The 16,188-nt window shown below is 29.3% G+C and overlaps 2 protein-coding genes across 2 annotated transcripts; both read right to left on the minus strand.

The window, feature by feature from the left end:
• Positions 1-3,155: 3,155 nt before the first annotated feature.
• Positions 3,156-4,085, minus strand: LOC115702641 (uncharacterized). Its single transcript, XM_030630060.2, has one exon. It carries the CDS (start codon positions 4,083-4,085, stop codon positions 3,156-3,158), a length of 930 nt encoding a protein of 309 aa, XP_030485920.2.
• A 5,303-nt stretch (positions 4,086-9,388) lies between these two features.
• LOC115702441 (uncharacterized) lies at positions 9,389-10,685 on the minus strand. Its single transcript, XM_030629898.2, has one exon. It carries the CDS (start codon positions 10,502-10,504, stop codon positions 9,614-9,616), a length of 891 nt encoding a protein of 296 aa, XP_030485758.2. The 5' UTR covers positions 10,505-10,685; the 3' UTR covers positions 9,389-9,613.
• Between the last annotated feature and the right edge of the window lie 5,503 nt (positions 10,686-16,188).

A 16,188-nucleotide genomic window follows, 5' to 3' on the forward strand; every position in this document is an offset into this window, starting at 1 on the left:
TGCAGCTGTCCTATTCAGACACGCGTACACCCTTGGGAGTTGGGAGAAGAGTCAAATTGTAGATTTCAACATTAGTTGGGCCTAATCATCATGCAAAAAGCCCACTCCTAAAAGTCCATTGGGCCTGAAACTGTCTTATTATAGTGTTCACTTATTTATTGGAAATTTTAGAAGAAATTATATTCTATACCCTTTTTATATTAGGGAAATTTACAAAAATACTGAAATTTGGGTTAACTTTTACAAAAATACTGCCACACGGAAATTTTTTCAAAAATACTGCGTTTTTATAAAACACCAGTAAAACACAAAGCAGAACAACTCAAAACAACAGTAAAACACTAGTAAAACACTAGTAGAACACCAGTGAAAACTTAACACAGTATACTGCAGTATGAAACTTATAAAAAAACACAGTAAAAAAGTAAAAAATACCACCTGGCAGTATTTTTGTAAAAAAATGGCAAAAGTTAGTATACCATGTAAATTTCCCTTATATATCCTCTTTTATTTTTACCTTTTTTTTTTAAAGTCTATCATTTTTACCTCTTTTTTTAAACATTATACCAATTTTGCCCCTGTCACTTCAAGATACTCTCCATGTGACTCTTTTATGTCAGGGTATTTTGGGTACAATACATATAAAATGAGGTATGTTTCAAATAAATATAAAATTAGAGGCAAATTTGGTTAATTGATTAATAAAAGAGGCATTTTTCAACTTACCCCACTTATTTATTTAAGGTAGAATTTTTTAGTCTAATTTTTTTTATAATTGTGTATGTTATAGTTATTTAAGATATTTTATAAAATTTTAAAAAATTCAAAATACTTTTACAATATAGAAAGATAGCAGTGTTCAAATGGTTTATTTCACACATATATAAAATAGAAGAGTTATACATGCAAGAGATTGTTTGAACCCTATTTTTGGCGTACTAAATTTTTCTGAAAGTCGCAAAATTTTGTAAGATATTTAAAATAACTACAACGTACACGACTATGAAAAATTTAAACTAAAATATTCTTTCAGATACCAAAATAGATAGAAATGCATCGGTGCATCCCTTTTAAAAGAATAGTTTTAAAGGGTTTGGACTAATAGTCACAAGAGTAATTTATCAGTGGTTTCTCAATCATTTTCAGTACTCTTACTTCTAACAATAATTTAATGGTAAGAATTTTTTAAATTAAACAAAAGAAAAAACATGAATATAGCATCAATATCAAGTTTTAGTATCAATGTTATTTTTTGGTTTGACATCCAAACACATTCAACAATCAACTCTTTCCAAGCACTATGCCACATCACTAAGCATTCTCTCCAAACATCAGTGAAGATGCTCTTATAGCTAAAAGCTACTAAAATTGGATTCTGGTAGAAAACAACTCTTTAGAACTAAAAATTAAAACTCATTGGCTACTCAACCATGCTTTTAAAATTCAAAAAGCTAAAAGCAACTATTAAAAGTCCAACCAACCAAGACATATACTATGTAGGTTTAAACATCTAGTAGTCATAAGCATTAGTTTAACATTTTATAGCTCTTTCTCGTAGGTTTAAATTTTGACTCTCTTCTCTAAAAAAAATAGGTTAATTAAGATTTTTGTTTCTTAAATTTTGATATATATTAAATCATGTTTTTTGAATTTTTCTGGCCATTAAAAATTTTCTCTGAATTATTTTTGTTAGATTTAAAGACTTTTGTCTAATTGCATTCAATTTTACTAATTTGATAATTGTTTATGTATTAAATCATGCTCCTTAAACATTAATATCTATTAAATTATGTTTCTCAAACTTTAATATGTATCAATTTCAATAATTTAAGGGAGATATTTAACGATCTTAAAAATTCAAAAAATATGATTTGGTGTATATTAAAATTTGGGGGTAAAAATTTTATTTAGCCAAAATAATGTTAGACATATGAGGTGTTGATTTAAGAGTTCTTTGTTTTTTTTATTTTAAATTTACATAGATTATTACGATAAGAGAGAGAGAGTCTCAATATTTTCACAAAATATGATAAGAGAAAGAGAATCATGGCATCTTAGGTGGAAAAATGCCATATTCCTTGTGCCTTGGCACTATTCTTTTCTACCTTAAAAAGAAACAATTTTTTTTATTATTATTACACGTGACTTTATTTGTGAAAAATATCTCCTTTTTTAGAAATAAAATCTAAGACGATATTATTTTGCCAACTTTATTGATAGATGACTTATTGACTTAATATAAAAACTTTGTCCTTATTTAAAGAAAAAGTAATAATGTTAAAACATCAATACAAGTAATAATATGTGCCGATGAAGAGCCAACATAATAATAGTAATTTGTCAGTTAATGGCTACGTCATTGTGTACACTTAAAAGAATTATATAAGGGAAATTTGAAATTTTATCATAATAAACTCTAAAATTATTTGTTTTCAAAAAAAAAAAAAATAAATAAAAACTCTAAAATTATTTCTCTAATACTAAATGTTATACTATAGGCAATATATGACTACTTTTGCTTTATCCCCATAATACCCCTCACATTTGAACCAAAGCAAATCTAAACTTGTCTCTTTCTCTCGACCAAAACACCTCCACAGACTGCGGGTCACCTCCACCACCTCCAACGACGACGACGAGGACCACCCAGCCCCCTCTGTCGGACCCGAAGCCTCAACCCACCCAGCCCCCTCTCTCGGACCCGAAGCCTCAACCCACCCAGCCCCCTCTCTCGGTCGCGAAGCCTCAACCGACGGTGACGGCGCACGGCGCAGCGGCCCCCATAGCCCTCCTCTCTCCGTGCACCAGCCCCTCTCTCTCTTCGTCTCTCTCAAACCAAAAAAAAACCAGGGATCCGATGGTCGGACCATGGGGACCGGGAGATTTAATTTTACCAATCTATTATAAATACGCTTTTCTTCAAAATAAAAATAAAAATAAAAATGCCATCATAATAAAATTAAACTAAAAAAATTGTCTGAATACAAAAAGAATCCTTTAAGGGCTTACTATAACAAATTCCAATAGTAATAATTACAATTTACAAGTAATTAATAATAAAAGATAAATAAAGTAAAAAAATATCGTCTTAAATATCTTGATGATGATAATGTTTATACAATTACATAAATAAAAAATGTCTATACATGACATGACTATTGATTAGAAATCACATTTAGAAGGCAAACTCTATTATGAAGAAAAAGCCTAAACAACCCTTCTAATCCATTTTCAAGTCCTTCCATGGCAACTTCTAAAGCTTCCAACTTTTTCAATACATCTTCAATCTTCTCATCATTACCATTTTCATCACAACTCAACAAACCATTCATTGCCATGTCCAAACCTTCAAACTCATTCATCACATGATGATGATGATGGTGATTATTACCATAATACCCTTTGTGAACCATAATAGAAACCAAAGACCATCTACTTGTCTTAGGCTTCCACAAAGGTGTTGACAAAAACAGAGAAAGTGACCCCAAAATTGAACTTGTAACCAAACTAGTTTCTCTCAAAACTCTAACCACAGCACTCAAATGGGTATCTAAATTAAGAGGAAAGTTACAATTTTTAGTAACCAATTGCCCAAAAATATTGGAACTTTTCTTCATTTTTTTTCTCAAGGCAAAGTAAGCACTCACACTAGTTTCTATTGAAGAATGATCATCATAATCAGATTCCAACACCTTGGCTCTTCTTATGGCTGATTGAAGATCTTTGACATTCTGTTTAAGCATTGAAACGACATCGTTTGTGTTGTGACAAATGTCTAAGTAGCTAAGCGAGTCATCCACTAACTCATTAACCCATTTGTGTTGTTGGTGCTGAGCCAAAGCTTGCCGAGTCAATGGTAAGCTTAGCAAATCTTCTAGTTGTCCGTACAAGTCTTTGAGAGAAGAGAGTGAGTTACATAGTGATGATGATGATGTTGTTGTTGTTGTTGAAGATGAGATCTCTTTGTTGATAATAAGGTTGATTTTGTTTAACTCTTGTTCAACTTTTTGTGTTGTGGGGTGTGATCGAACTGGTAAGGTATTAGATCGAATGTTGTAAAGATGTTTTTGGGTGAAAGAAGGCATTTTTATTAGTATTTGAGTTTGTTGAATGAGTTTCTCCACAATTTATAACAAAAAGATTCAAACTTTATTAATGCCCACGTGTCAAAAAATTGTGGGGTTCCCTTTGAGTTGTGATATTGAGATATTTATGTATGTGTACAGAGCAAAAGAATCTAACTTCATTAATGCCAAGTGTCAAAAAATTGTGGGTTTTTTTTGGAAGTTATTATATTGAGAATGAGTATTGTGATTGGTTATTAATATTTATAACGATATTTTTTAAAAATTATTTTTTTAAGTTTAGATTTGATATTTAATTATATTAATATTGATATGACATCAAACAGAGTGTTAGGTACCAGTAATATTTTTTAGCAATTCTCTATTAAAAATCGCTGAATATGCAACTAAAGTAGAAATAAAAAATATTATGAGTATCTAAGAATAGGCAGCTGCATTTTAAGAAGGTATTTAAAAATAAAACAAAAGTTAAAGTGAGATCCAACAAAGTGTAAAAATGAGAGAAACAAGATATTTATGTATGCATAGAGCAAAAGAATCTAACTTTATTAATACCCACGTGTCAAAAATTTATGGGGTTGTGTTATTTTTGGTAAGTTTTGAAGTTATGTTAACTTGTCACATCTTTCACCCAACCTTTAACACTAATAGAGACAATGATGATTATGTGTATGTGTACCTCTCTAAACCATACAAAGGGTTCTCTCATTATTTTTATTTAATTTTAATTTTGGTTTTATTTAACTAAAAAGAAAATAGATTTAATTGCCATTTGGCATATATGTGTAAATGGTATAGAAATGTGTCTCTTGTTGGTTTCATGCAACATAGCAGCCGACTAAAGCCACCGATTTCTTGTTTATATGTCAAAATTCATTGAAGTTGGTTACCAATTAAGAAAAGTTGGGATAAGAGTTTGTGGAAACCAAGAGATCTTGAAAGATCACCTACACTTTATTTTATCTTATTTATTTATTAGTTAGTTTAGTGAATGCATATATGGGAAATGGGGTTTGGGTTTGGGTTTGCTTTTCTTTCATTAATAAAATGAAAGAAGAAGAATAGAATAGAATAGAAAACTTTTTTGTTTATTAATATTTGGTGCACGAGTGAGTGACATGTTTCATCTATATGTCCCCTATAAGGATATCAAACCTAACATTAATTTTATTATAGGGAGATTATGGATTATGTGTACACAACCCTCTAAAAATCTAAAAATTTATCAATTCAATTTTGTTTTCAATGATTGTGTTTATTATAATTATTTTATATTTTGTAAAATTTTAAAATTTTTATTTAAATAATTTATAGTATAAAAAATGAACGGATCTACTTATGTAGCTTTGGGAGCTGTAGCCTCAAAGATAAAAAGATTGTATTAATTTTTTTTTTATTTGATAATTAAACACAAAAGTAAAATGGTATAGAAACTCCCACAAATATATTTATAGTAATTTAATTTAGGAGTGTACACCAATTTAATTACAATCGACCGATCCAATTCCAACTGATCCAATAAAATTAGATATCTAATTATAATTGGATCGGATCGGATGAAAATTTTAAAAATTCAATCGGATCGAATCGGTTGTTGGATGGGACATCCGATCCCATGAATAACCGACCAAACTGATCCAATTATCATCCAATGGTCATCCAATTATATTTGTATATTTTTAAAATACATTTATAATTTTATATATTTATTTTAAAATATATTAATTGATTTAATATATATTTAACACATGACATTAATGAAAAAATACTTTAAATTTAAAATATTAATTCTCATATTCCTAAACGGTAATAAAATTGTTAATGCGTATTGAATAAATTTTATTTTTTAGCAATTTTATTATGATATCATGAGAATTAGGTTGAACTAAACTAATATTTATTATGTATATTGAATTATTAAGTTTTAAATTATATATTTTTCTTTTTAATAATGAAATCAACTTAAATGGTAGCTAAAATGGATTAGATGGATTCAATTCAATCCAATAGAAAACAATCAATGCATCTAATGGTTGGAACCGATCCAATCCAATACATTCATTTGATCAGATCGGATCAGATCAGATGACTCAATTCAATTAGATTGGATCGGATGAAAAAATTCAATATACAATAAATAATTGGATTGGATCGGTTGAGTCTAAATCCATTAAATGTGATCCATTGAATCAGATCATCACTGCACATAACAGATTATTTTAAACTCTATTTTGGATACTCAAAAATTTATAAAATTTTATAAGTTAATATCTCAAATTTATATGTTATTTGAGTTTATGCTTATTAATTGATTAGTTGCCTCTTAATTTCTTGGGTTGGTTTCATTAATCCTACTACATACTAACACAATTGACCTATATATATAAACATATATATATATATATATTTAAGGTCTAATTATATATATTTATATATGAATGAATGGCTATTTATGGTACATGTGGAAGGCTCTTCTCTTCTTCTTCTTGGATTTTTGACAAACTTAGGTGACATGCATTTGGTTTTAATTAGTATATAGATTATAGAATATAATTATATATATAATATATTATAATATACTTAATTAAGCTCTATTGACTATTGTTGAATGGAATAATATAGTTATAAATAATGGTACTATTTGGTTTTGGTTACATTTATATAATGTGAATGGAATAAGTATAGTATTGACAAAATTGTTCTTATATTACTAAAAAAGCAAAAACAAATTAATGATATAGATATTTTTAATAGTAATGGAAAATAAGATTCTTATTGGGAGAAAATAAAATAAAAATTGTATTTGTAAATATAATCCTTTTTTATTTTTATTAAAATATATATTTTATTTATATTACCAAGAACACTTTCTGAGAGTTGAATTGTTATTTTCTCCCTTGTCCATTTGCATGAGACTTATATTCCACATTTTTATTATTATTTGTTAAATTAATATTTTTGTTGATCCCTTTTTGAAATTTTCTCTCATATAAACATTCTTTACTTAATTACAATAACAATTAAAAAGAATAGAAAAATGTATTGCATAACCCTTAAAAAAGTTGTTTTGGTATAATTTTATTTTTTCGGTATTTGAGATAGTTTTTTTTTAGTTCTTTATAATTATCTGTATTGTGGTTATTTAAGATTATTTGTAAATTTATAAAAAATTATAAGTAGTCTATAATATAAAAAATACAATTTAAATATTTTACTACACACTGTTTATTTATATACATGATAAGTAACTGAATAAATTTTATTTTTGACACTATAATTTATTCGAATTTTTTTAAAATTAATAAACGGTTTTAAATAACTATAACATACAAGTATTAAACAAAATAAACTAAAATATTCTTTTAATTATTATCAAGACAGATGAAAATTACCAAAATAACCTTGGGGATGTACTCTAGATCTACCAAAAATTCAAAATATTTTGAATTATTGGGAGCACCTGGCCGGCTTGACTGATCTTGGTCATATATTCTTTTGCATTGAAAAGAAAAAAGAAAAGAAAAATTACAAAAAAAGAAAGGGTATGAAACAAAATCCCATGAATGAGAAAGTGTATACACATAAAAAGCTGCATAATATAGTGGCTTCTTTTTCAAACACAAAACAACAATTTTTGTTTGGCTTTTGATCAAATTAAAGTGGCTTTGCTTAGAAAAGAGAGAAAGGTTAAAAGATAAAAGATGCGAATAAATGGGAGATATCAATATCAACTATATGTATGATCTTATTTTTATAAAAATATAAATTAACTAATCACATCTCTCAACAATAAATTACTTTGAATTGTGTGACATTAATATATTAAAAAATTCTACAATATACTTGTTATTGTTACGCTAATATAGGAGAATTTTTTAATTTAATTTTTTTTATTATCTACATTATAGTTATTTAAAATATTTTGTAAAATTTTTAATTTTTTTTTTTAAAAAATAAAACATGTCATAAAGTATAAAATAAAAGAGTCTTGTGTGCAACAGACTGTTTGAATCTTATTTTTAGTGTTATATTTGCTTAAATTTTTTTAAAATTTTTACAGAATATCTTAAATAATAATTACAATATAAACGACTATAAAAAAAATTAAGCTAAAAAATTCTCTTAAATGACAAAGCAGATACGAAATGTATTGATGACACCTAAGGCTCGTTTGGAACGCCGTATTAGATCGTATTGTATTGTATTGTATTGTATTATATTGAATTGTATTTTATGCAATATTTTAATGTAAAACTATATGTGGTATTAACTTTTATGGACACTTAAATATATAATATTTTAGTAAAACTTAAAGTTTGACATAGTATTATATAAAAATATAATGTATAATCTAATTCAATATAATACAATACAATACAATACGACCTAATACGGCATTCCAAACGAGATGTTAGGGGTGTGTTGTATATTACATTATGAACATATTGTTATTGGGCACTAGTGGTGCTACCACTTTCTAGACGTGTTGCCTTGTGATTGACTAGCGATACTCCCTAAAAGTTATTATAAATTATATGAGACTCGATAATTAATTGGACCAATAACGATATTAATCATGTAGGAGGCTGCTAAATATACTGGTACCTTTTAGTATTTCTCATTACATTATATAGAGAAATGTTAAAGGGCACCAGACCAGTAGTGCCTAGCACCCTCTTATGTGTTAATATCGATATTAGTCCAACTAAATTTTAAATTTTTTATATAATTTAATATAATAACTTTTAAGAAGTTTGGTTAGGGAAAATAACATAACATGTGTAGAGATATCAGCTAGGCATCACAGATATTATATATTCTCAAAGTCAAAAGTTAATTTTTCAATAAAAACAATGGTGGAGCCTCATAGACACGCGTCTTCCATCACTCAATAATTCTATCCACTAACCACTTAAGATGCTCCACGTGGTGCTTCCTTCCATCACAAGAGAAAAGGTTCATGAATATATAATTAATGAAGCATGTGGATCATGTTCATGAGGGTAATATTAATAACTCATTAAGTAAAGATCGATTAACCTCCCTAAGATACTACTGATTAATAATTATTAACCATCTCTATGGTGAAGTGAAACTATACACTATTTATGTTTAAATTATGAGTTTCCATTTATGGTTGGATTCATAGTTTGAAAACTTTGATAAACTAATAATTTTAGGCTTTATTAATTGTAGAACTAGAAAAGCCCCTTAATTTTATTATTTTGTATAGAATTTTGTGTGTGTGTGTGAGAGAGAGAGAGAGAGAGAGAGAGAGAGAGAGAGAGAGAGAGAGATTTCCATTGAGAAAGAAAAGGATAGCCAAAAACTTGTATTAAAATATATGCAAGAGTAGTCTTTTTCTTTACATTGTACAATAGCAATACAATACCAACAATAATTTACATAGTTTGATATTGATTTCTCATATGAAAAAACTAGAAAATTCCAAAGCAAATCCTTAAAAAAATTTTGGTAAAATGCTTTGCAAACTATATATAGAACTCTTCTCTTTTAAAACTTTTTCTCTATTGAGAGATAATGTTCAAAAGAGAGGTTCTTGTTCTAATCAACTTCCTAAACAAACTTTCCAAACCATTTTCAAGCCCATCAATGCTCATCTCCAAATCCTCACTTCTCTTTTGAGCTATTTTTAGCTTCAAATCATCATAATTACAACATAACAAAGATGACAAAGCAATATCAACACTCTCCAATTCATTCCCACACTCTAATAACTTTTCTTCACAAGCAACTGCACTACTCTTGTTGACCAATTTTGACACCAAAGACCATTTTGAGACCTTATTAGGAGTCATAATTAAGTACATGAAAAGAGATTGGAAAATAGAGCTATTCATAGCACACACTTGTCTAAGTGCTCTCATCACAGCACACAAGTGATCATTTTCTTCACTCAATATTTGTGTTTGTGATGACTCAAATTTCTTACTCACTTGCTTCATTGCAAAAGTCAACTTTTTGACCTCTTTTTTCATCTTCTTTCTAAAACAATTGTAGGTTGTGATGTTAATCTCCATAATGGGGTCCCCTTTTCTTCTCCTAAGAGTGGATTGAAGAGCTCCAACATGTTGTTTAGTTTGAAGCAAAACATCTCTTGTAATACCACATAAGTCCAAGAGCCTTAGTGAGGCTTCCAACAAATCTTCTAAGCTTTTTTCATGTTGATTTTGAGAAAGGACTTGTTGGGTTGACCCCATTTGGAGAAGATCATCAACACATTCATATAACTCTTCTAGCTCAAATAATAAGCCTTTGAAAAATGATGATGATGATGAGGTGGCAACCTCAAATTCCAAAGCTTGGATTTTGTGTAGTTGTTGTTCTATTCTTGTTGTGCTTGGATGAGGCCTTGTTGGGAGGCTTATGGATCTAACACTAAGCTTGTTGATAGCCATATTTGGTTTAGTTTTAGCAATTTTGAGAGAAGGGTTTTTCTTGGTTTTTCTATCTTATGGCTCAAACACTCTCTTTATATATACACACAAAAAGGGAAAAAGTAATGAGAATAAGAAAAAAGGGGGACAAAGTTCAAAGTGGAGAGCATGTGATGGTGGTATGGGCCTATGGGGAAGGTTTATTTTCCCTTCAAATTCGGCTAAGTTGTCACATCTTAGGCCAACAAAAACTACAATCATTGCATATTACTTTAAATAATGCCATATGTATGTATATTAGTATTTTGTTGTTTTATATCTATATATTTTATTGTAGAGCATTCTTCTAATTATTAGCTACCGGTTTTGTTTAATATTCTTAGTATGGTTTTTTAAATTACGTGATTATATCAATAATAATATTATGATATTGGTACCTTTTAATAAATTTTGTTTATTATTAATTATATAAAAAATCTATAGTACATTTTTTTAAAAGACTATATGAATATTTCTTTATCTGTTTTAGTATTCGTAAGAATTTTTTAATCTAATATCTTTTTTATTATTATCACGTAAATTTAAAAAAAAATCAAAATAATATACACTGTCGAAAATAAATTAGTTCAAAGAGTTCCAAGCCATGTGTGTATAAGAAAAACATGATGACGAGTATATAACAAAGTATTTGAACCTTAATTTTAATCTTGTAAATTATTTAATTTTTTTTAAAAATTTACATATATATAATTATAAATAACGACAATATACATGATTATAAAAAATAAAGCCGACCCTGAGAATATATGTGTCTAAGAGAGTCATGAGACACCATTGCTTGTATAATATGCATCATATACTCCAAACCATGAACAATTGTTGTTTACAATTCATCACTTAATTTAATTTAAATAAAAACTTGATATTGTTTTTTATTTTTTATTTTGGGTTCCCAAAAAGTATGAATCCTGAGTACAAGCCTAACTCGTCTATATTTAGAGCTAATCCTATGAAATAAAATGGACTAAAACGTTCTTCTATATACCAAAACAAATAAAAAATATAGCTATAGCAAAGAACTTGAATTACCCATTATTATATATGCAAAGAACCTAATAAAACATATACATTGGCTTGCCTCCAATTGTTTCCATAAGATACATCCTCCATTTTTCATTAAATTAAAAATCAAAACTGCCTGCTGATGATATACGTGGCCTGTCTGTGATGTCCCTATATCTATACATTATATATATATTCCCAAAACTTTATTTAAACAAAAACCCAAAAAGAAAAAAAAAACAGATTGAAATTTGAAAAAATTCATGAGATCCAGATCTATATCTATAATATATTCACACTAGCTAGCTCAAAAAGAAACTATATATTATATATAAATAAATATTGTGTATTAATTACATATATATGCACGAGTGTGGATATATGTATGGAAGTCGTGTCTCTATTATTATTATTATTATTTATTTCAAAATATTCATAAATAATTGGAGATAAGAAAAGTTAAGAGGGAGGACCACAACATAAATTTAGGTCATATATTTTTGTTTACGTGGGATTTTATATGGGAAGACACGTATGTTTTTTGTTGTAGTAAAAATATTAATTATGAATGATTTGATTCTTGTTTATTGGTGGGGGTTCAATCTTTTTAGGGACACGTGGAGCTTCTTCATTTACTCATATAATTGTAATATATAGAATTGGATTGTGATATATGGATATATATAAATGAGTCATTCAACTTTCATCAATTATATGAAGATTGAAAAAGAAAATCTTTTTTGGCTTTTTTAAATTACTTTTCTACTCAGATTCGTTAGTATTAAAAATATTATTCAGTATCATTTTACAGCTCAATGATCTGTTTAGTATCAATGGTTGGTAATAAAAATCAATTATTTAATTAATTAATAACTAAAAAGTTACAAATATAAGAAGAAATTTAAAAATTGTATGAGACAACCATTGACTATATATATTTTACAGCTGTATAAATATGTATTTATATATGTATGTTAGTTTTCCATATTCATGTAATGGCCATGTTCTTAAATTTGTATTTACTTTTTAAATTATTAATTGGGATAAAAAATTATACATGTTCCCTAGAAAATATATAAATTTGTATGCAATCTTTTGTGATGAGTTAAATTAATAACAATTATAAAAATAAAAATGATTAGCTTTGTCAATGGATCTACCAGCAATAATCATGAGTACGTATATATATATACAAATATTATAGTGAATTTCCTCATTGAGATTATATATATAAGAAGAAGAAAAATAAATATATATACTAATTAATGGCTGCTATATATGATTGCAATGTTCCAGAGATTAAATTTAGTGTGGTGGGTTAAAGATTGAGTAGCATAAAAATATAATATGATATTATATATTGTGAGGATATGATTGAATACAAAAACATTTATCCATTTCAACATACATTTTTGATCATCATACATGTATTATATATTGTATCATCAGTAGTACTTTTGTTGTATTTGGTAATTTTTATAACAGTTTTAACTAAATTATTAAGTTAGTTAAATGTTGTAGCATCAGTTGAGTAATGTCAGTTATTGAAATGTTGTAGAATTCTATTTAGTTAATTAAGTACACTTGGTAAATAACAAGAATATTGTATTTCTGTTATACTCTGTTAGTTTATATTGTATTCTGTTAGTGACATATACATATGTATATGTTCTGTTTGGTTAGTCCCTTGTTTTCAACGGTTCTCCTTGATTTAAGGAGATCTGTTTCTGATTTCACTGCTGCCTATTTAAGGCTTATTTCCTTTTGTAAACAAATCAATTCAATACAATAAAATCTCTTGAATGTTTTCCCTTTTCTTCCGCAATATGGTATCAGAGCAAGGAAGCTATACTTCCTTTCGATCTTGATTCGTTCTCCTCTTCCTCGCCGTGTTTTCTGTTCTTCTCCGGCGACGTTCAATGTCCGCAGTTGAAGAATTCGTTTCTTCAATCGACAATTCCTCTTCCTTCACAGTGTTTTCTCTGAGTTCTTGAGACGCCTCTCTAAGCTTCTTTCTGTCCAGCCATGTCCAACGATCAAGGAATGGAACAAGACAATGAAGCCACTGCTCAAATCGACAATGGTGACAATCGGATTCAAACGCCAGGTACGGGTTTGAACACTCAAATAAACAGACCTAGAAATCCTTATGAAGATCCATCCGATCCTTATTTTCTGCATCATGGAGACAACCCTGGAAATATTCTGGTATCCCAATTACTCACTGGACAGGAAAATTACATTGCTTGGTGTAGAGCAATGGAATTGGCCATTTCAGTCAAGAACAAATTGGGATTCTTGAATGGTTCCATACCCAAACCTCCTGTAACCGATCAGATTCTCTACAATGCTTGGATTCGGAACAACAATATCGTCATTTCTTGGATAATCAACTCGGTTTCTAAGGAGATTTCTTCTAGTATTCTTTACGACGAATCAGCTGCTGCAATATGGAATGATCTAAGAGTTAGGTTTCAGCAAAGGAATGGTGCTCATATCTACAATCTAAGGAAGATTTTGATGAATCTAAAGCAAGAAACCCAATCCGTCAGTATGTATTTTACCAAGCTCAAGACAGTGTGGGAGCAATTGTCCAATTTCAGGCCAAATTGCACTTGTAATGGCTGTACTTGTGGAGGAGTCAAGAAATTACAAGAACACCACAATATGGAGTACATCATGTCCTTTCTCATGGGATTATCGGATCTTTATTCGCAAGTGAGAGGTAATATTCTAGTTATGGATCCTTTACCTGAAATTAATAGGGTTTTTCATTTAGTGTCACAGGAAGAGAATCAAAGAGGAGGGCAAATCGCTACTGCCGATCCCAACTCCAACATGGCTTTTGCCTTTCAAGGAGAAAGAAACCCCGGAAAATCCGATACTTCCAAGAACCAAGGACAGAAACGCGGTAGACCTTTTTGCACTCATTGCAATATGCACGGGCACACCATCGAAAAGTGTTACAAGATACATGGGTACCCTCCTGGATACAACAAACCAGAAAAATCAAAAGGTGCTGCAGCCAATCAATTTCAGACCACAAATGACACTGGTTCGGATGTGAAAGACAACAACACTATGCTGCCTCAATTAACACCAAACCAATATCAACAACTACTCAATCTCTTAGCATCTCAATCCACTAATCTGCCTACTACCGATCCCAATCCTTCCTCAGGTAGTTCAGGTATTGTATTAACAAATTATGATTTTTTGCCTAAAGAGAAATCTTGGATAGTGGATTCAGGTGCCACTAGACATATATGTTCAGATTTAAAACTTTTTCAAAATGTTCATACTGTCCATACTACTAGATTGATTCTCCCTAACAATAATCATGTCTTGGTTCACAAAAGTGGCAATGTTCGTATCAGCAAGGATCTAGTTTTACAAGATGTACTCTATGTTCCTACTTTCCAATATAACATTGTCTCTGTTAGCTGCTTAACTCAAGACAATAACTATGATCTAAAATTTCTTGCTAATGAGTTTTACATACAGGAAATACACACCAAGAAGAAGATTGGCAAAGGTGAATCGGCTAATGGTCTCTATCTTTTGGACACCACTACCGTCCCTATCAATGCCTTCACTTCCGCTGAAATTTGGCATAAAAGATTGGGCCATTTGTCAAATAAATGTCTTGATTTGCTTAGTGATTCTTTACACTGTAAAATGAAAAATTTACATGCTATTGAACCTTGTTACGTTTGTCCTCTAGCAAAGCAAAGAAAGCTTTCTTTTCCAAATAATAAAAGCTTTACTTCTCATTGTTTTGATCTTATACATTGTGATATATGGGGTCCTTATCATGTCACTTCCCACTCTAATCACAAATATTTCCTTACTTTAGTAGATGATCATTCAAGATTTACTTGGATTTATCTTCTTAAACAAAAATCGGATGTTCTCCTTATTATACCTGAATTTATTTCTTATGTGCAAACTCAATATAATTGTGTTTTCAAACGTTTCAGATCCGACAACGCACCTGAACTTACTTTTAAAGATTTGTTTTCTAAACATGGCATTCTACATGATTTCTCATGCATTGAAACTCCTGAACAAAATGCCGTCGCTGAAAGAAAACATCAACACCTCCTAAATGTTGCAAGAGCTTTACTTTTTCAATCTAGAGTGCCTATACAATATTGGACAGAGTGTATTCTTACTGCTGTTTTTTTGATCAACCGCACTCCTACACCAAATCTCAAGAACAAAACGCCTTATGAAATTTTGTTTGGGAAACAACCCGAATATGATGACTTAAGATGTTTCGGTTGCCTTGCTTTTGCATCAACCATTACTTCCCACCGAACAAAGTTTGAACCTCGGGCAAGAACATGCGTGTTTTTGGGATATCCAAGGGGAGTTAAAGGATATCGTTTATATGATTTAAATTCTAAACAAATTTTTATATCTCGAAATGTAGTTTTTCATGAACATATTTTTCCCTTTCATAAACTTAATCCTAGTAGTAATAATGTTGATCCTTTTTTACCTCTTATTCTCCCGAATGAACATATTACAAATACACATATTGATGAGTATCCCAGTCCGGTTTCTGCTGACTCTTTTCTGCAGGATATTGCAGAAATCACACCAGAATTTGCTTCTCAACAATCGGCCTCCTCTGAATC

Source organism: Cannabis sativa, chromosome X (genome assembly GCF_029168945.1).
Source record: "Cannabis sativa cultivar Pink pepper isolate KNU-18-1 chromosome X, ASM2916894v1, whole genome shotgun sequence".
Taxonomy (NCBI): Eukaryota; Viridiplantae; Streptophyta; class Magnoliopsida; order Rosales; family Cannabaceae; genus Cannabis; species Cannabis sativa.